Genomic DNA, 19,794 nt, shown 5'->3' with positions numbered 1-19,794 from the left:
TGGAAACGACACTTTTACAGAAGAACTCTTCTGAATGCACTCTCTTCTATACCCCAGCCTCTGCGCACTGCGAGAGGAGATGGGGCTGAGGGAATCTATGAAAATTCCCTCCCCTTTTTGCTCACAGTCCCTTCCATTCACAGAAGGGCAACTCAGAATTCAAACCCCCAATGATTTATTAGTAGCAAACCTGAGTCAAATTCTCACTAGAGATGTTGAAGACCCTGGCTGCTATAGATGTCTCTGTTAAGTACTACAATGCAGAAATCTAAGATGGTTGCCTGAGTCAGTCTGGTGTAGTGGTTTAGAACAGGAATGGAGAACCTGTAGCCCTCCAGATGTTATTGGACTCCAACTCCCATCAGGCCCAAGCCAGTATGGCCAATGGTTAGGGATGATAGGAGTTGTAGTCCAACATCTGGAAAACCACAGATGTTCCCCATCCCTGGTTTAGAGTCATGTTAGAACCGGCAGACTCAGGATCACACCCCCACTTAGCCACGAAACTCATATGGGGGGACCTTGGAACAGTCACCTCTCAGCCTCCTTTGTCACAGGCTTGTTGTAAGGATAACACAGGTAGGGTGGGATAACTCTGTATGCTGCCGTGAATTCTTTGGAGGAAAGGTGGGTAGTATAATCTCATAATAAATACCCACATTCAAAATATCAGAACATTTTAAATTCACCTTCACGATCCACTGAGCATCAACTTCTAGCTTCTGTAGCGACAGTCCAGAGATATGCGTAATCAACTTTATAGCTGCAGGTATTAAGTACTGTGGTGTTTGATACGTAAGTGCATCTGGCAAGTTAACCAACACTCCTCACCCCTGGCAAATAAAAAGTTATTTGCTTTAGTATTTTAAACTGCAGACCACTCTTGGGTGCCTTGGCGGAACAGTGGTATATAAATGCAACAGATAAATCCTTATTATGTCTAATAAAATCACTCTGATGAACTATGCAACATTTTAATAAACCATCAATTTAAGAAGTATATAGTAATGAAGTACAAGTGAGATGCATGAATGGGTAAGACAGGCTGAGCTCTGCTCCACAGGGGCGAGGAAACGCTAACATGACCTTCTGAGTTCCTTGGAGAAAATACAGGTCAGAACAATGAATGTTGATTTTGGCTTAGGTACAGAAGTGGGGAACCTTTGGCCTTCCAGGTGTTGCTGAACTACAACTTCCATCAGCCCAAGTAAGCATGGCTAATGCCAACGTATGATGAGAGCTGTAGTTCAGCATCATATGGAGGACCAAAGACTCCTCATCCCTGCCTTAGATTATTTTAAAAAAATGAAAGTCACTTAACTATCAAGTATTTAGTTTAATGCCTATATACTTGTGTTGCCCAGAAAGAATGAGTTAACACCTCTGAGGGCCCTGGGTAAGACCATACGCCCATGGGCCACGTTTTCTGCCACAGCCACTGCCCACTTACCCCTTCTCTCTCTTGGCTCAATTCCTGGTGCTGCTCAGAGGCAGATAAGCATGATACTGGCTTCTTTGTCCAGGGCAGCCTTTGCCAACCTGATGCCCTCCAGTTGCTTTGGACTACACTCCCATCAGCCCCAGCCAGCTCATGCCCTCTAAATCTTTTCCATTTAGCTGGCTGGGGCTCCAGGTTGGCAAAGACTGGTAGATGGAATATTTTCAAAGGCCAACAATAAACAGGGCTGCTTTCCACCAAGACCTCAACAGAAGCTTCCTTTACCCATTGTTATAGGAAAACCCAATAAAAAAATTAAACCTGCTTTAGAACTGTAGTGGTGGCATTGTTGGGGGTAGGTGGGGGAAGGGAAGAAGAAATCAAATCCAGGCACTGACAGTGTTGTAGTTCAATTCCAGGCCTTCATTTGGAGCTAGGCCAGAGCTTGGAAGTAATTTGTTACAAGTAACGAATTACTTGTAATTAATTAATTTTTTGAGGAACGAGTGGGCAATTCCTTTATATTTTGATTGTAATGGAACTAGGAGTAATTTTATTATTTTTGTGGAATAATTGTAATGTTTCCAGCATTACTTTTGGGCATTACTGGGGGTGGGGGAAGTCTTCTGCTCCTCTGATTTGTGGATGAAAATCATGTGCCTCAAACTGGGTTTCTGTGCAGCCTCGCTCTTCCTCATGGTCTGTGGGTGGGTAGGAGGCAACGAGGGAGGAGATGGAAAGTGAGACAGGGGTGGAGCGGAGAGAACAATGGATGGTGGTAGAGAAGAGTGGAGTGGAGGGAGAAAGGACCCGGAGGACAAGAACATGGATAAAGGAGGAGGCAGCAGCAGAACAGAGATAAAGAACTGTGGAGGTGAAAGATGACAACGTGTGTGTGTGAATACTGTGTTTGCACTTGGCACACAAAGTGCCCACCACCCCCCTCTCTGGCTGTGCTGCATTTGCAGTACTGTAACTTTTTTGCATCTCAGGGGAAAATGTTTGCTTGGCTGAGTGTCCCTTAGTTGGTGGCAGGGCAGGGTCTGGGAGGTGGTTAGCGAGAGAGATTATGCTTGCTGGCTGGGGGGGGAGTTGCACTTGGTTTGGCGTGCAAAGCTCTGAGTAGTGGCCTCTGCCTCCCTCCCCAGCGGAGAGACCACCATTGCTCTCATATGGATAAAAATAATTATTCTACTACTTCTGTATGTGTGTGTTTATTTTTAATGTTGTTTTAGTCTACTTAGATGTGCAGCAGCCAAGGCCAGCACCTTGCAGGTGTTTTTAAAAAAAGTAATTGAAATGTAATTGTAGTGATTACTTTTGAAGAAATCAGTCACTTTCAGAACAATTGTAACTGTAACAGTAATTACTACTCTTTTGGGCCATGTAATTGTAAACTGTAATTTATTATTTTTTAAAAGTAATCTTCCAAACTCGGAGCTAGGCAGATAACTGCACCAGGACCATTTTTGTTTAAATCCCAGGATGGCATTGCCTGTAAAGTAGGGCACAGGAGCACCCCTTGTGGTTCACTGTGGTAACACAGGATTGGATGGGTTTCTTTTCCTGGGCTTGATACGTGCCAATGTCTTCTTCCAAGTGTCAAAATCCAGCGAGGCCTTGAATTCCTCGAGGCCTGGCTCCATTGGTACCACTCTGTCACTGATAAAGCCATCACCACCTTCTTCTTCTTCCTCTTCTTCTTCCTCTTCTTCTTCTTCCTCCTCCTCTTCTTCCTCTTCTTCTTCTTCCTCTTCTTCTTCTTCCTCTTCTTCTTCTTCCTCTTCTTCTTCTTCCTCTTCCTCCTCCTCCTCGTTTTCAGCTTCTTCTTCATCAGACTTCTCTCCTTCCTCCTCACTCGCATTGCCCTTGTCTCCTTCAACCTTCACAGCTCTGAGAAAAGAAGACACAACAATGTAAACTAGGTTGCCAGGGAGGCCAATTTCGTAGCATTACACCCACTTGCCCGTACTAAAAGGGTCTTGCCATGCTAAAGGGCAGGGCTGATCCGTTTCAGACCCTTGAATTGGTTTTCAGAAGATGAAGTGAGCCCCTAAACATTAACTGTAATATTTTGCACGTAATACTAACAAGCGGTTGGAGGGAGGTACCCAGAATGACAAAACAAAAAGATAAAGTCACAATTTTATTCCGTTTTTGCAATTAAAATGTGTAAAAAGCCCAATGCGTTTCGGCTAATCAAATCTAGCCTTCATCAGGTGCTGAAAGAGATGGATAGACATTGAAATTACTTAACATGCTATTCAAAATTGTAACTTACAGTTTTAGTTTTTTTTTTGGAGAGGGACTACTTGTATTCCTTTGAACAAGACCAACGTTATCATTATTTTGAAAAAAATTGAAACAAGCATGTGAGTTATAACAACATAATGACAGAAAAACGTTTGTTCTCCCTCTCCAAAAAAACTAAAACTGTAAGTTACAATTTTGAATAGCATGTTAAGTAATTTCAATGTATATCCATCTCTTTCAGCCCCTAATGAAGGCTAGATTTGATTAGCCGAAACGCATTGGGCTTTTTACACATTTTAATTGCAAAAACGGAATAAAACTGTGACTTTTCATCTTTTTGTTTTGTCATTCTGGGCACCTCCTCCAACCGCTTGTTATATTGAATGACATCCACCTTTTCCCACCCCCACGCACGTAATACTAAACCATGGTTTGTGGTTTTCCACAGGGTTAATCAAATAAGCCACACCTTGTTTCTCCAAAGTATGCTTTGTTTTCTAGATGCTCTTGCACCACCAAGACTGAGGGGAGATATGATAGCACTCTTCAAGTACATGAAAGGTTGTCACATAGAGGAGGGCCAGGATCTCTTCTCGATCATCCCAGAGTGCAGGACACAGAAGAATGGGCTCAAGTTGCAGGAAGCCAGATTTCGACTGGACATCAGGAAAAACTTCCTAACTGTTGGAGCCTTACGACAATGGAACCAATTACCTAGAGAGGTAGTGGGCTCTCCGACACTGGAGGCATTCAAGAGGCAGCTGGACAGCCATCTGTCTGGAATGCTTTGATTTGGATTCCTGCATTGAGCAGGGGGTTGGACTCGATGCCCTTATAGGCCCCTTCCAACTCTACTATTCTATGATTCTAAGGAAACATCCCCGATAGCATGCCATAGAGTTGAGTCTGGCCCGCTACTTACTTTTTGCGCAAGGCACTGTCAACTATAGGAAATTTACAAAAAACATACAAAACTCTTATCACATAGAGTATCACTGATTATATTGAAATTGCCTCCTAGCCACAAGTTTCCCCATGAGAAGAATTGCAAAGTGCCCAAAAGGGTATCCATCAAAGTATCTTGGTTATTAGGGCTATCAATGGGTCCCAAAATGCATCATGTATTTTGAATCTGTGTTTTAACAAAACATAATGACCTGGGATGTTTATAGTTTGTAAACAAGTCTGTTTGTGACCCATATTGCAACACCTCTGGATTGGAGGTGGCTGGGGAAACAAACTAAACACCCCCTCCCAAAGGCAGAGGATGAGTCTTCACAACACCATTTTTTTTTTACTCTGATAAATCTTCTGTAAAAGGAACAGATCAGGATTCAAATATTTGATAGATTTAATCACCCTCGGTCTTTCAATTGGACTGCCCAAGTCATTAACATCCTGTGACATCACATTTATTTTCTGTTATTCTACAACAAATGAAGCAGCTTTAAAATATAACACTGCCTAGACAGCACTTTATATAGGAACCTGCTTCCTATAAATGATCAATGTAAACAGAACTTTGCTCTCCACAAAACAGAACACAGAACAAAGGGGAGTTATGAGCCAGGCCCTATATTGGCTTTCATCTGCTTCATATTGCTGTTATTGCTCACATTTTTGTTATATGCTTTTATTTCATAGAGCAAAGAGCAGTCTCTTCCCTTCCTGTGTAAGTTGTAGTGAATCTTTGCTTAGATGCAGTTGACTGAGTACATAGAGATAACATTTCTCGGAAGGATACCAGTATATCTGCCTGAGTGGACAGAATTCCTTAAAAGGCAGTGGATTGTTGCAACTTTCAGGATGGTGTATTCAGGATAGTGTATTCAGGATCCCTTTAGGTATCTGAAAAGTGATTGAGCAACCAGGTTGAGCAGTTAGATGGAGGAACCAGATTCACTAGAACGCACACCTTCTGATAAGAAAACACATTAAAAGCCATGCCACTTGAGCTATTATACCAGATTTTGCAGCCACCTAGACTGCATTTCCTATCTGTAGTGTGCAAGCCATGAATAAATAGCATATTATGGGAATATTCTGCTGTCTGACTTCCCAGGTAATTTCCTGATACCTCGCAAGAATCCTTGGGCAGGGTCTCCAACTATTTAAACCTGCCTATTCAGATGACTGCTGGTGGAAACCTGCGAGTTTAGGTGAGTAACATTACTCACCTAAGCTCGCAGGTTTCCACCTGTGACATTACTAACGTTACTTAGATGTAACATAAGGACTCTGAATAGATACATGCAAGGGGAGAAAACAAGAACGGTCAATCCTGTGCATTCACAACAAGTGGGTGGCCTGGCCAGTTTCAGGGGGGAAAACCTCCCCGATTCCCTCCTTCCTCATACCAGGAACGGCCATAGTCAGACTGGTAAACGTCTGTCACAACAGGAGTAAAGGGGAGATGTAATACTGCACCGTCATGTCCCACCCCCACCTTGGGGCCCATCCAGAATAAGAAATAACTAATTGACATAGAAACCACTGAATAGTCAATGCAAGGAGATGCTCAAGCTGAGATGGATCCATCCATTGCAAATCTGGAATTCTTCTGTGTGTGTTTTTGTCTTAGATTTCTTGCCTCCATCTTTTTTGGTGGTTTCATTTGCAAGACTAGGGAACTGGGTCCCTCCTCTTCCTCACCACTATCTTCATCAGCACCCAATTCCACTTGATATGGGTCTAACTCCATGTTAAATGTTTGAAGGAGGGTTTCCCCCCCCTTCTTCCAGTTGAGTTGATGCAGTATAGGTTGTACCAGTCAGGTTAAGCAGAAGCTTAAATGGGAAACCACATCCGTACTTAATTCCTTGCTTAGAGAGCAGAGAAGTAGAGAGACAAACATCTTTTCTTCTTTTAAGTGTTTCTGGGCACAGATTCTGAAAGACAAGTATCTGCATACCCTCGCATATAAGCTTGCCCCCTTTTTTAAAAAATTGGAACATCAAATCAAATTTTTTGAGAATGGAGCTACTGATGTGGGTGATTATATCTCTTGGATTTTCTCCCTCCTTAATTCTTGAAGTTCTGTGTATGCATTCTACATTGTCAGCCTGTAATTTGAAATAGCTAGGACTGCAGTAAGCCAGAGAATAAAAAGGACAATGTAAATCATGCTCACGAAAGGATTCAGGTACACCTCAAAACTGGAGACTCAACTGCCATGCGCTATCCTGGAGATATTTTATGCCAAAAGTGGCTTTAAGCATGTCCTGGTTCTAAAGTAATAATTAATTGTGGTTCTTTCATGTCTTTGTTGTGGCTAGAAAAGGCTCCCAGTTAGGAAGGGAATCCTGCTATAAGGCACCATTTTCAAATTGTGATGTTACACCCCCCCGCTGAAATACTTGTTTTTCTACCATATTTGTTGTAATTGTGTTTTATATTGTAAACTGTTTTGTGGCTTTTTGGCGATGGGTAGAATGTAAATTTCCTAGCAGGCAATTATGTATTTATCATTATCCAAGTGGCCAAATTTGCTCTAGTTGCTACAAAGTTGAGTCAGGCATTAAAAAAGCCTAGTGGGATGTTCTCTTGCTTTACCATGGCTATGGTACCTATACATCAATTTACCAAGGGGTGGTGGTGCTGATGGTCAGTGTGCCTTTTGTTGCAGAGAGGAAGTTTCATGTGGAAGTTTCTTTGTGGCTGTTGTTTCTTTCTGTATGCTGTTCAGTGAAATATGTTAAATTTACTTATATTTTTAAATTGCATTTTTGTGTTTTGTATTGCTATATGGAGACAATAGTCAAGAAATCAGAAGGCGGCTAAGCCTGGGGAAAATGGCTACGAGAGAATTAGAAAAGGTCCTCAAATGCAAAGATGTATCACTGAACACTAAAGTCAGGATCATTCAGACCATGGTATTTCCGATCTCTATGTATGGATGTGAAAGTTGGACAGTGAAAAAGTAGATAAGAGAAAAATCAACTCCTTTGAAATGTGGTGTTGGAGGAAAGCTTTGTGGATACCATGGACTGCGAAAAAGACAAATAATTGGGTGTTAGAACAAAATAAACCAGAACTATAATTAGAAGCTAAAATGATGAAACTGGGCTTATCATACTTTGTACACATCATGAGAAGACATAATTTACTAGAAAAGACAATAATGCTAGGAAAAACAGAAGGGAGTAGGAAAAAAGAGAAGACCAAACAAGTGATGGATTGATTCCATAAAGGAAGCCACAGACCTGAACTTACAAGATCTGAACAGTGTGACTCACAACAGATGCTATTGGAGGTCGCTGATTCATAGGGTCGCCATAAGTCATAATCAACTTGAAGGCACATCACACTCACACACCCCCTACCTATACAGTATGTACTGAATTGTGGTTGCCTATGGCTCTGACGATTAAAACAATCCCTCTGGTTAATTTCTAAATGAATGAAATATACAGACAAAAGGGCTCTTTAACCCTCCCCACTGTGAACTGCAACAGAGGCCTGGACAAAGGCCTACCACTGGGCCAGCCTTCCCCCCCAGTTTTTTTGGACTTCAACTCCCATCAGCCTCAGCCAATACGGCCAAGGACGACAGAGGTTTGAGTACAGCAACATCTGGAGGGCATGAGTTTAGGAAAGGCTGCTTCAGGCAGTGCTGCCTACCTGGATCTTGGCTTGTGCAAGGAAGCGAGTAGCCCTTAATTGGGAACTGAGGGGGTAGCCTCCACTACAGCTTCTCTTGCTGTTCTCATTATCGAAGAGGTCGCTACAAGTAAGAGCTCTGCCTCAGCCTGGGAAAAAGTGAAAGAGGTGCACAGCTGGAAGTGGTGTTTGTGTAATCGGAGAAGCCTTCTGGAGGACAGGTTGGCCCTCAGGTATCCAGTTGCTGATCCTACCCTACAGGCAGTACTTCCCTAGACCGCTCTTACTAAAGGCATCTTCTCTCTCTGAAGACAGGAGTTGAGATGTCTTTTTTAATGGGTGTGACTCCAAGGTTGAGACATGGCTTGAGGAGTGGAAATAAGCTCTGTGCGCACTCCTTCACTGGCATGGAGGGCTTACCCAAATGATAGCTCACTACTATAGACATAAGAGTAGGACTATGGTTTGTTCAAACCAGGAATTATTTATTAATCCTTGGGTCCCCAATATGGCACCTGTGGGGGACCATGGCCCTTCAAGACATTGCTCTTGGCACCCACCACGGTCCCCTGGTCTCCCAATTTTTAGTTTGTTTGATGGAGGTTGCCTATTTTGGGGAGAACATTGCCTGCTTTTTTCTTTGTTTGATCTGTTTTAGGGTGAGGATAGGTGTTTTCCCCATTTGGGGGGGCTTGACAATTGCCCGTGTTTTTCTATTATTTATTTGCTACCCTGGGCATCTTTGACAGGAAGGGTATGATAAGGCGAAAAGGGTGCAATAACAAACTGTTAATAAAAATAAATTAATTACATCTAAATACACCTCAACAGTCAACACAGACAGCAGAGCAGTACTGAAGACATTAATTGAAAGTCTTATTTCTGTTGCAGATTCATTGAGCATGCTAAAAAGATACATACAAGGTCAGGACCACTCACCTGTCAATCATCTGATGGTGTGACATCAGGTGATTGGCAGGTGGGTGGTCCCACCGGCTCGTCAAACTTGGCCCATGGGGATAGGTAGGAAGTAGCGACCAAGTAGAATTGAACTTCCCACACATCAGCTGATGCACGGGGAGTTCAGTCCTGCTTGTGGTGTAGCGGTTAGAGAGCTGGACTAGGAGCTGGGAGGCTAGGGTTCAAATTCCCACTCAGCCGCAAAGCTCAATAGGTGACCTTTGGCCAGTCACTGCCTCTTAGCCTAACCTACCTCACAGGGTTGTTACAGGGATTAAATGATGAGGGGGGAACCATGTAAGCTACCTTGAGCACCTTGGAGATAAAGGTGGGATATAAATGCAATAAATAATACACAACATTTCCAGCAGTAAGATCCACCTGCATCGATCTGCTCTACACCTGATGTCACATATGATGTCAGGTCTGAGGGAGGAAGGGGGTGGGGGAATGCTGTGGGCAAGCTGCATAGTAGCCCAGTTGCCCCCTAGCTGGCAGCTGCGGACAGGAAAGGGGCTGGCTTGTGCAGCTGGGACAAGCTGAGCAGGCCCTAGCCAGCTGGAGAGGACTAGCCTCAGAGGGAGACAATGGTAAACCCCCTTTGAATACCGCTTACCATGAAATCCGTCCGTCCGTCCGTCCGTCCATCCATCCAATCAGATGCCAATAAATACACTTAGGACTGTTTCAGTTAGAGATTAAGGGGTTATGCCAAGGGCCTCATGGAAGAGACTTTAAAAAAAAACAGTACACAGAGGTGAAACATGAACACTTAAAGAAAAAACAACTTACTGGTCCATCAGGTCCTTGAAGCCCTACATGGAAGAGAAAAATGGAAGTGTATTTACTTATTGTATAAACCTGGAGGTCTGATTCACTCAGAGCACAAACCAGACAGATTCTGGGATACCAATACTGAACAGGTTCATTTGTGTGAAGAGACTGATAAGTTCTATTGACTATATAGATGGAAAACATTTATGCAGACTATAAACATTAAAAGCAATGGCGGCTCCATGTGGAGTACCAGCCTCCACCGATTAAAAGCAAAGCAGAGCAAACTCACACATTCCCCTTTGATAGGTGGATCTGGATCTCCACAATCAATGCTGCACTGATTCCCAAAGATGCAACGGGGATCACTCAAAGGCCTTGGTCTCCTGGTAGATGCGTGTGTTTTGTCTTCAGTGGGAGGCCAGAGAGCTTGCCAGCCAGCCTAGGATTTTGACACATCTTTCTCTACTTCTGGAAACTACCAGAAGCTTGGCACTCCCCTCCCTCCTCCTCCAAGGCATTTGCTACCCTAGGGAAAGAGTTCTAAACTAATGTTTCTCATCAGCTCTTAGTCTACAGCAGGAGCTTATCAAAGAAGGCATGGCTAGGCAACCAGGACTGTTTACATTCTGCCACTCTCATGGCTAAAAGTGCTTCTTCTGCCTGCAAAGGCCTATCATATTATGCCTTTCCATACATTTTCAGGACACTGTATGTGGCCTCTGGACAAGGCCACATGTGACACTTATATTCACCACACTTACCTCTTTTCTCCCTACATCCCACAAACATGAAAGAATTAATAGTATGCATTGTTCAAGCTGTGAGGTCATGACTTTTGACCATGCTACATTCACAGAGGGTCCACTCGATGACAACCTGGTGCAAGATGTTGAACCTTGTGGCACCTCATTTGTAGAATTCCCTCCCTTTGGTCATCTGGCAAACATCTGTGATGCTATGCTTTAGGCAAGGAGTGGGAACCTGTTTTCAGCTCAAGGGCCATATTCCCTTCTGGGTGGGGCCAAAACACAAAAGAGGGTGGGGCAATGAATGTTTCTATACATACACTCGCAATACCTTCTGTATCCTCCATACAGACAAAGAGCAGGTATTACCAGTGGCCAAGGACACATTCTACCCAGGCAAATACACCACTTGGGGTGCAAAGCAGGGCCAGTGAAGGATGTGGCCTTGGAAGATAAAGAGGCCTGGGGGCTGCATTTGGTCCCCGGTCCTGAGGTTCCTCACCCCTGCTTTAGGCATTTGCCTATTAACATAGGCAACAAACAGAACTTCACCCAAGCTTGCTCTGGACCCCATAAGGATTCCATTCATTGCCTAGAAAAAAAAATACACATAACTGTGATGAGCCAGTGTGGTGTAGTGGTTAGAGTGTTGGACTACAACCTGGGAGACCAGGGTTCAAATCTGCACACAGCCATGAAGCTCACCGGGTGACCGTGGGCCAGTCACTGCCTCTCAACCTCAGTGGAAGGCAATGGTAAACCCCCTCTGAATACCGCTTACCATGAAAACCCTATTCATAGGATCGCCATAAGTCAGAATAGACTTGAAGGCAGTCCACTTCCATTTTTTCAATTGTGATGAACAAAAAACAGAGCTTTCTTCTAGGAAAATGTTTCAGCTTCTGCCTTCATTAGCTGCTACCATACAAATGTACCGATGCTTCTTCTCCTCGGGTTTAATGGCAAAGCAAGGCCAAGAAAATGCCCTATTATTACCACCTACTGGCAAACAAGAGTATCACTCTTCACTCACAATCTTTCATAATTCCCTCACTAACTGCCATAAAATGTCCAGCACCACATTTCAGGTATCCTTGTCCTGAAGGACAGCCCTCACTGACAAGATGACAGTGTAGACCTTTGAGGACAGAGTGCCTTAACCTGGCCTCACAGGGCCTGAGCCTGGAAGACGGTACTAACATCACTTAGCTTCTTTAAAGGAAGCCCCTCTGAGCATCCTGCCCTCAGTGCTCCTATAACTGATAACAGCATCATTACATTTGTATGTTAGCAGCTGATGAAGGTGGAAGCCAAAACACTTTGCTAGAAAAATGGAAACCCGTTTTGTTAATCACAATTAAACATATATGTGTGTGTGTGTATATATATGCGCCTTCAAGTTTTGAAGCATACCCACCCTGGCACTTTTATCTGCTGAGCAGCAGAGAAATTCCTTTGAATAAAATTGATGAAACAACAGTAATATTTATGACTATTCATCAAACACCCACCAAAAAGCAAAACAACCCCACGCAAGGAGCTACACAACAAAAAACAAAAATACAAACCAAAAATCATGAGGGCCTGTAAAAAAAATTAGTGCTATAGTCATCCAGAGGATCCATGTGGAATACAGATTAGAGTGGCTATCCCCAACCGTTAAGTCCTCAGATGCTGCTGGTCGACAGTTCTCATCATCCCTAGCCACTGGCCACACTGGCTGAGGCTGATGGAAACTGGGCATCAACGCAACATCTGAATACCCAAGGATGGGTTAGAGGGCTTCTTCCGGATGACTCCCAGACAGATTTAAAGTGGGCATTATGCACATATGAAGACAGGTGCCACACAGGGCTTGACAATAACTCAAGAAGTGGATTCAGATCTATGTGGAAAGCTAATTGGCAGTCATATTAAATCAGATCTAGTCTAGCCATATTGAATTAGAACCAACTATTATTATTTGATCAAGAACCTTTAAACTGTGCTTCCCTCCACCACCTGTTCCCCATGTGAAAGAGTGCCTGAAGAACCCCTATTGCATTGCACAGTTATAGGACCGATTGGATCCCATGCTCTTCTCTGGCTCTATTTCATTCAGTCTTGTAGGTAAACCATTGATAAGACTAGCTCTTACCTTCAGGAAGGCAATGTGGTCTGTAGTTTCCAATGCTGCTTTAATCTTGGCAATGAGCTCAGTACGTACAGACGCTTCCTCTTTCAGTAACTCTAAGGCATTCTGCATTTCCTCCAGGTTCTCATCAATCATCTTCTGAACTTTCTTCTTATAACGTTGTTCCTTCTTCTGCAAGATTTGGCGGAGAGCCTCAAATTCTATGGAAATGTGATTCAAGATGCCTTCAGCACAACTCTACAAGCAAGAAAAAAACAAGCACGCAAGGAGCAATTTTTATTGTTAAAGGTCAAAAAATACCATCAGATTTACAAAATCAATTTTAAAACAGCACATACCATCAACATCTCTGAATATATATCAGCCTTCTAAATTAAATATACATGTTTTGCAATTGCTACATACTTTTGAAATAGAATCTTCTTTATTATTGCAATTCAGTTTTAGGTTCACACAACCACAGATACGCTCACTTCTCTTGCAGATATGGGGATGATAGTGGTTACAACACCTATTAGGACCAATATCATATAGCAGGGGTGGGGAACCTCCAGCCTTTGAGCAAATCATGTCCTCACCGGAGGTCCAATTTGGCCGGTGAGGCCATTTTGCCCAAACCATGCCCACCCACTGATATCACTAGCGCTGACCACAGCTGATGGGCAGGGTTTAGACCTGCACTGGCTGCATGATCCTGTGCTCAGTAGGGAACAAGATCATGAAGCCAAAGAATCAGGATTTAATCACCACTCACCAGTTAAGCTGAGATTAAAGCCCTGAGCAAAAGTGCTCTTGAAGCAGCTCACAAGCCTTGAACGTATCTAGGAGTCTTTGAATTGACCTGGTAAACTTGCCCCCTCCAAAACCCAAAATAATTGCCTTGCCGCAAGTAATATGCATATGGCTGTGTGGTGTACAGGAGGGCCCCACTCATATGGTGGGTTATATTCCAGATGCCCGCCGAAAAGCAGAACTCAGTCAATAAAATGGTGCCCGACGCCCGAAAAACGCTGTAAAAGCAGAACAAGCGCTGTATAAGCGGGGCCTTACTCTAATTGAAAGCTGCCGTATTGGCAGAATGCCGAAAAGCGGGGCCCTCTGTGTATATTTACCTCCAGCTCAGCAATCTCATTCTGCTGAAAAGCTTCATCATCAGTGATGTCCTTTAAGTTTTTCTGCAGAGATTTAAGGCATGCTTTCAATTTTCCCTGTGTAGAAGAGAAACACGCTGATGTCAAGTATAAAATAAAGTATCAAAACAGAAGTAAAAAGTTATATGAACTTTAATAAGCTTTATTACAATTAGGTTATACCCTGCCTTTCGGGATACAATTCATTCCAAGGTAGCTTATAAGTAACATTTAAAGTTACCTATTACAAATGCACAATAAATGATATTAACTTACTTAAAACGTCATCAGAATCCTTGCATTAAATTCCATTTTTCTACTTTAATGTGGGCTAACCAATTCCTGTTATCAGGAATTCTAATGAAGATTTGCAATGGTTACTCACAAAGGTTATAGCATCAGAATAGGCCACAAACAGTGTAGTGTGTTAGTAAACAGGACAGGAGAGAAACAACAAGGCTGCAAACTCCCCTTTAGGAGCAGGTCCTTTTGTGTGGTCTAGCGAAGCCAAGTCCCGTGTAAGATAACATTCTTTTCCACGCCATGAGAATTATAATTGCTTGGAATTGTTGGAATTGCTTTTTAATATGTTCTTAAACCTTCTTTTTAAAATGTTTTTAATCTTAGATGTTTTGAAAGCTTTTTTTAAAGTAACGGTTTTGAAGATGTTTTGTTTTAACGTGTTTCAAAGTTTGTTTGTTTTTATGATGTTTTAATGTTTCTGGTGCTTTTGTTGCCGCCCTGGGCTCCTACTGGGAGGAAGGGCAGGAGATGATGATGGTGCACGCCACCCCAATCTCCGAGCGGTGATATTTCTAGGGGTCCCTGCGCTCACCCAGGGTTTGGTTTCCTTGGGAAGAAGGTCAGCAGAAACTGTGGTGTCTTTATGAAATATGGTTTGTTTATTTACACACATTCCAACCTGAGCTTAGGATGGAGGGGTTCACGGCATCAGCAGTCCAATATCCAGCTTTTCCATCAGGGTTACAGGGGGCACCCCAAAGCCATGGTGCAGAGAGCCAGTCTCCCTGCCTGCCTCCAGTTCCTATCCTTTCTCAGACACAACTAACTACACAAGCCTCTCCTAGGCCCCAGGAGGGGCAGAAGGCTCTCCTGAAGAGTTTCAATGACAAAAGGATCTGTCTGGCCCATTCACCAGTTGATGGGCACCTGACAGACCCATTAACCCACCTGGCCACTCTATTAGATTAACCAAAGAAACTCATCTGACCAGCAGAGTGGGTTTCTCACTCCAAGGGACAGGATTCCAAATCAGAAGCTGGAAGGGGACTCATAGAAATTATCTATCTTAACTCCCAAACCCATAATAATAAACCAATTCTTGTAAGCCAACCCACTGTAAACAGTACAAAAGCAGCGAAACTCACAACAAATGGGCAACACCAGGCAAACCTTGTGAAAACACAAAACCTAGAGGGCAAGCAATCCATAAGAAAGGGTTCTGTAGCAGAACAAGTTGCAATCCTCTACGCTTTCATGGCAATAAATTCAGAAGTGAATTCATAAGGGCTTACTTTCAAGGTTCTAACCTTCAGATCAGGCTGTACATTCTTAAAAACAGCAGTCGCCATAAGAGAAAAAGTTATGCAGACTACAAAAAGCACATAAATTGTTTAGCAATCATAATAAATACAAACTACATAATTTTATTTCTTGGCAAATAATCTTGGTTATATAGTGCTTCATTACAAGATCTGAACAGGGTGGTTCATGACAGATGCTCTTGGAGGTAACTGATTCATAGGGTCATCATAAGTCGTAATCGACTTGAAGGCACGTAACAACAACATAGTGCTTCATAATATAGTCAAAACGATACACTTGATCATTACTGAATTTGGCTTAGCCTCTATTTTGATAGGTTCTGTTTAGCTGACTTATAGAAATGTCTTGTCCCACCCTTCCACCCCTACAGGGCTACTTACAACACTTTAAAATCATATCACAAAAATAAAGGAGTATATACTCTCCTTTATTTTTGTGATATGATTTTAAAGTGTTGTAAGTAGCCCTGTAGGGGTGGAAGGGTGGGACAAGACATTTCTATATATATATATTGCTGGGTGGCCATAATCATACTATAATTTTTAAGGCATTTTCATCTGTATGCCACTCAGAAAACTGGTTATTTGACAACTGATAAATGGAGTAAACAAATGGTTTCAAACGATAGGCTGAGCGAGATCTCAGGATTCACAGATTCTATCAATGATGCTCAAAACATGCTTACTCAGAAGTAAATCTTGGAGTTCAGCAGGGCTTACTCCCAGATAAGTATATATTATTATTAATTATGCTTATTAGTCAATTTTTTAAAAAGGAGGAAGGGCAGGATATAAATTTCCATCATAGAAACCCAAGGCAGCTTACATATGATTCCCAGATGGTCTCTCACCTAGGCTCTGACCACACCTGACCCTGCGGGTGCTGGCCTCATGTGCCTTCAGACCATAGCCTGCGACTAGATAAATAACACCAACATAGACACACAAAAAAACAACCTAAAATACTCACAATACACAGGACTGCAATGGAAGGAAGCCTGCTCCCAGGCAGTGGCCACTTCCAGCAGCTTTACATGCAACCTGAAACCAGCACATAACATAGGAGGAGCTTGGCTGCTGGCACTGGACAGAGGCCCGTCTGGTCCAGCATTTTGTTTCACAGTGGCCAGCCGGATGCCCATGGAACACCCACAAACAAAGCCTGATCTGAATACCTTTAAACCAATCAGTATCTATTGGAACTATTTCTGTTTTGATGGGTGGAATTGTTTTTAAATGCTTGTATTGTTTTGCTATATAGAACTATTTGAATTTGTTTTTATAGCATGGTGTAGTGGTTAAGGTGCTGGACTACGACCTGGGAGACCAGGGTTCAAATCCCTACACAGCCATGAAGCTGACTGGGTGACCTTGTGCCAGTCACTGCCTCTCAGCCTCAGAGGAAGGCAATGGTAAACCCCCTCTGAATACCGCTTACCATGGAAACCCTATTCACAGGGTCGCCATAAGAATTGACTTGAAGACAGTCCATTTCCGTTTCATCTTATTGTTATAACCTGCCCTGGGGCCTTATGGGGAAGGGCAAGTAAGAAATCTAATAAAATCAACAGAAATGAATAAAGTATCTACCACCTCCTCCCCCATTTCTATATAAGCCTGTGACCAAACGCAGGCTCCACAGCTTCACCATCAGCCAACACTTCCCCACCCCGCTCTTTGAAAAAAAATGGAAATGGACTGTCTTCAAGTCAGTTCCGACTGGTAAACGGTATTCAGAGGGGGGTTACCATCGCCTTCCTCTGAGAGGCAGTGACTCACTAGCCCAAGGTCACCCAGTGAGCTTCATGGCTGTGTGGGGATTTGAACCCTGATCTCCCACGTCACAGCCCAACACTCTACCCACTACACCACACTGGCTCTCTGTTAACTCCTTTAGATGGTTTAATATAGCCTGTTGACGATTTCTGGAGAACTCTAAAGTTTGCATGCTGTTCTATTAAGTTTCGTTTGGTCTAAAGATGCCCCAAATTCACGTTAGGGCCCTTACTTTTTGTGCGAGGCACAGAATTGCAATTCTTACGTACTCTTCCCTGGAAATAAGCCCCACTGAACTCAAGCAAGATTTACTTCCGAGTAATAAGCAGGGGATTGTGCCGCTTGTCTGATTGCAGCTCACATGCTTGGGAACAGAAAAACCTTGGCGCTAACCTGCGCGTATTCGACAGCATTTTTGGTGGGCAGGAACTCGTGCCCTCGATGCTCGGGCAGGTCCCGACAGATCACGCAGATGGGGACGCAATCCTGGCGACAAAAGAGCTTGAGCGGCTCCTCGTGGTCCTCGCAGAACTCAAGCCTTAATCGACAGACTTTCCTGGCTACACTGCCCAGGGCTCTGTTGGACGTGAGGTCTTGCAGTCCGAAAGGGGCGCGGCATTCCGGGCAATTTCCCTCGCTCCGGTCTTCGGGGACACAGCTTTTCACGCAGGACAGGCAGAAATTGTGGCCGCAGTCCAACATCTGGGGTGCCTGGAAAATGGCAAGGCAGATCGGGCACACCAAGTCCTCAACCAAGCTGGAGGCCATGATCCCAGGGCTACTAGTGGCGACGGGCGCCGGAGGAGCAGTGGCTGCTTATGAGCGTCCCTTGACGAGCCACTTGCTCAATGGATTTGCTTTCAGTTTCAGTTGTCCTTCTCCGGAAGTGGATGGAGGAAGAGAAGAAGAGCGCTTTGGTTTTCTTTCAGTAAACCTGTGAAGAAATTGGGCGCAGCGAGAGGCAGCAAAGTAAGCGCCCCTCTTGCACTTTTAACAGCTGTTTAGAAGAGGGAATTTCAGGAGCTGCAGCGCGTGAAATCCCCTCTTCTAGGGAGCTTTTAAAGGTGTAGGAGCAATGGCCTCGTTTGCATCTGGCCACCTTGCCACTGCTTGCGATCCGACCTTGCGATTGATCTCGCCAGCCAACACGACGTTCAGGGTCGGTACCGCGGGGGGGGGGCGGCAAGCGCCCCGGAAAAAGGAACCCGCGCACCCTAGCGTATTTCACCCGCCTAGAAATATTCTTTGCCCCTTCTAGGCCCTCCCTGAATTTCCCCCCTGCTGTTCCGTTCCCTTCCCCCCGGTTTTTTTTCCTGCTGGCGTTGCTGATGCACTTTCATCAAGACCCTAATTCTCAAAAAGCACCCTAAAGGAGGCGACATCCCTAAAGCTAGCAATAACAAGGGAACACTTTGAAAACTAGTGCATTGATCGTGGCTTAGATTTTCTCTTGCAGGCCAGAACCAACTCCCCACCTCCAGGTACACGAGATGTTTTTATTAATTAATAAATAAATACTCCTTAATGCCCAAATAGTCTTTTAAGCAGTTTATAAAATATAAAAACCAAATATATGTGATGTTTAGGCTTCAATCGTAGCACACTCTTACAGAGTGAATCCTATTGAAGTCAGTGGGGCCTACTTCAGAGGTAGGTTTAGGATTGTGCTGCATGAGACTAATATTACTCAGGAGTAAGTAGTAGGCCTTCTAAATAGACATGCATAGCATAGGGCTCCATGGCTGTGATCTCTGAAAATACAGCTCTGTCCGATGAGAGTCCTACTGATTTTGATGGATTTTACTCCCCCAGTTATTTATTTGAAATGCTTAGAATCATAGAATAGTAGAGTTGGAAGGGGCCTATAAGGCCATCGACTCCAACCCCCTGCACAATGCAAAAATCCAAATTAAAGCATTCATAAGAACATAAGAAGAGCCTGCTGGATCAGGCCAGTGGCCCATGTAGTCCAGCATCCTGTTCTCACAGTGGCCAACCAGGTGCCTGGGGGAAGCCCGCAAGCAGGACCTGAGTGCAAGAACACTCTCCCCTCCTGAGGCTTCCGGCAACTGGTTTTCAGAACCATTTTGCCTCTGACTAGGGTGGCACAGCACAGCCATCACGGCTAGTAGCCATTGATAGCCCTGTCCTCCATGAATTTGTCTAATCTTCTTTTAAAGCTGTCCAAGCTGGTGGCCATTACTGCATCTTGTGGGAGCAAATTCCATAGTTTAACTATGCGCCGAGTAAAGAAGTACTTCCTTTTGTCTGTCCTGAATCTTCCAACATTCAGCTTCTTTGAATGTCCACAAGTTCTAGTATTATGAGAGAGGGAGAAGAACTTTTCTCTATCCACTTTCTCAATGCCATGCATAATTTTATACACTTCTATCATGTCTCCTCTGACCCGCCTTTT

General features: G+C 43.7%; 1 protein-coding gene across 1 annotated transcript; it reads right to left on the bottom strand.

Moving 5' to 3' along the window:
• Positions 1–2,825: 2,825 nt before the first annotated feature.
• Positions 2,826–18,414, bottom strand: LOC133380951 (nuclear factor 7, ovary-like). The gene is made up of 5 exons (XM_061619220.1): positions 17,772–18,414; positions 14,020–14,115; positions 12,911–13,144; positions 10,043–10,065; positions 2,826–3,331 (listed from the first exon to the last, which is right to left on the bottom strand). The coding sequence occupies exons 1-5, from the start codon at positions 18,144–18,146 to the stop codon at positions 2,968–2,970; spliced, it is 1,092 nt and encodes a 363-aa protein (XP_061475204.1). The 5' UTR covers positions 18,147–18,414; the 3' UTR covers positions 2,826–2,967.
• Between the last annotated feature and the right edge of the window lie 1,380 nt (positions 18,415–19,794).

This window comes from Rhineura floridana, chromosome 3, assembly GCF_030035675.1.
Source record: "Rhineura floridana isolate rRhiFlo1 chromosome 3, rRhiFlo1.hap2, whole genome shotgun sequence".
In the NCBI taxonomy this organism is placed as follows: Eukaryota; Metazoa; Chordata; class Lepidosauria; order Squamata; family Rhineuridae; genus Rhineura; species Rhineura floridana.
The sequence above is the reverse complement of the archived record's forward strand: the minus strand, read 5'-3'. Positions and strand labels throughout refer to the sequence as shown.

What these genes read in the sequence shown, in the direction of transcription:
- LOC133380951 (XM_061619220.1), bottom strand. Translation starts at nt 18,146, where the DNA reads ATGGCCTCCAGCTTGGTTGAGGACTTGGTGTGCCCGATCTGCCTTGCC. An exon ending in ACCACATTGCCTTCCTGAAG is followed by an intron (nt 10,066 to 12,910) that starts GTAAGAGCTAGT and finishes TCTTCCATGTAG; the next exon opens with GGCTTCAAGGACCTGATGGA. An exon ending in TTCAAGGACCTGATGGACCA is followed by an intron (nt 3,332 to 10,042) that starts GTAAGTTGTTTT and finishes TTCTTTTCTCAG; the next exon opens with AGCTGTGAAGGTTGAAGGAG.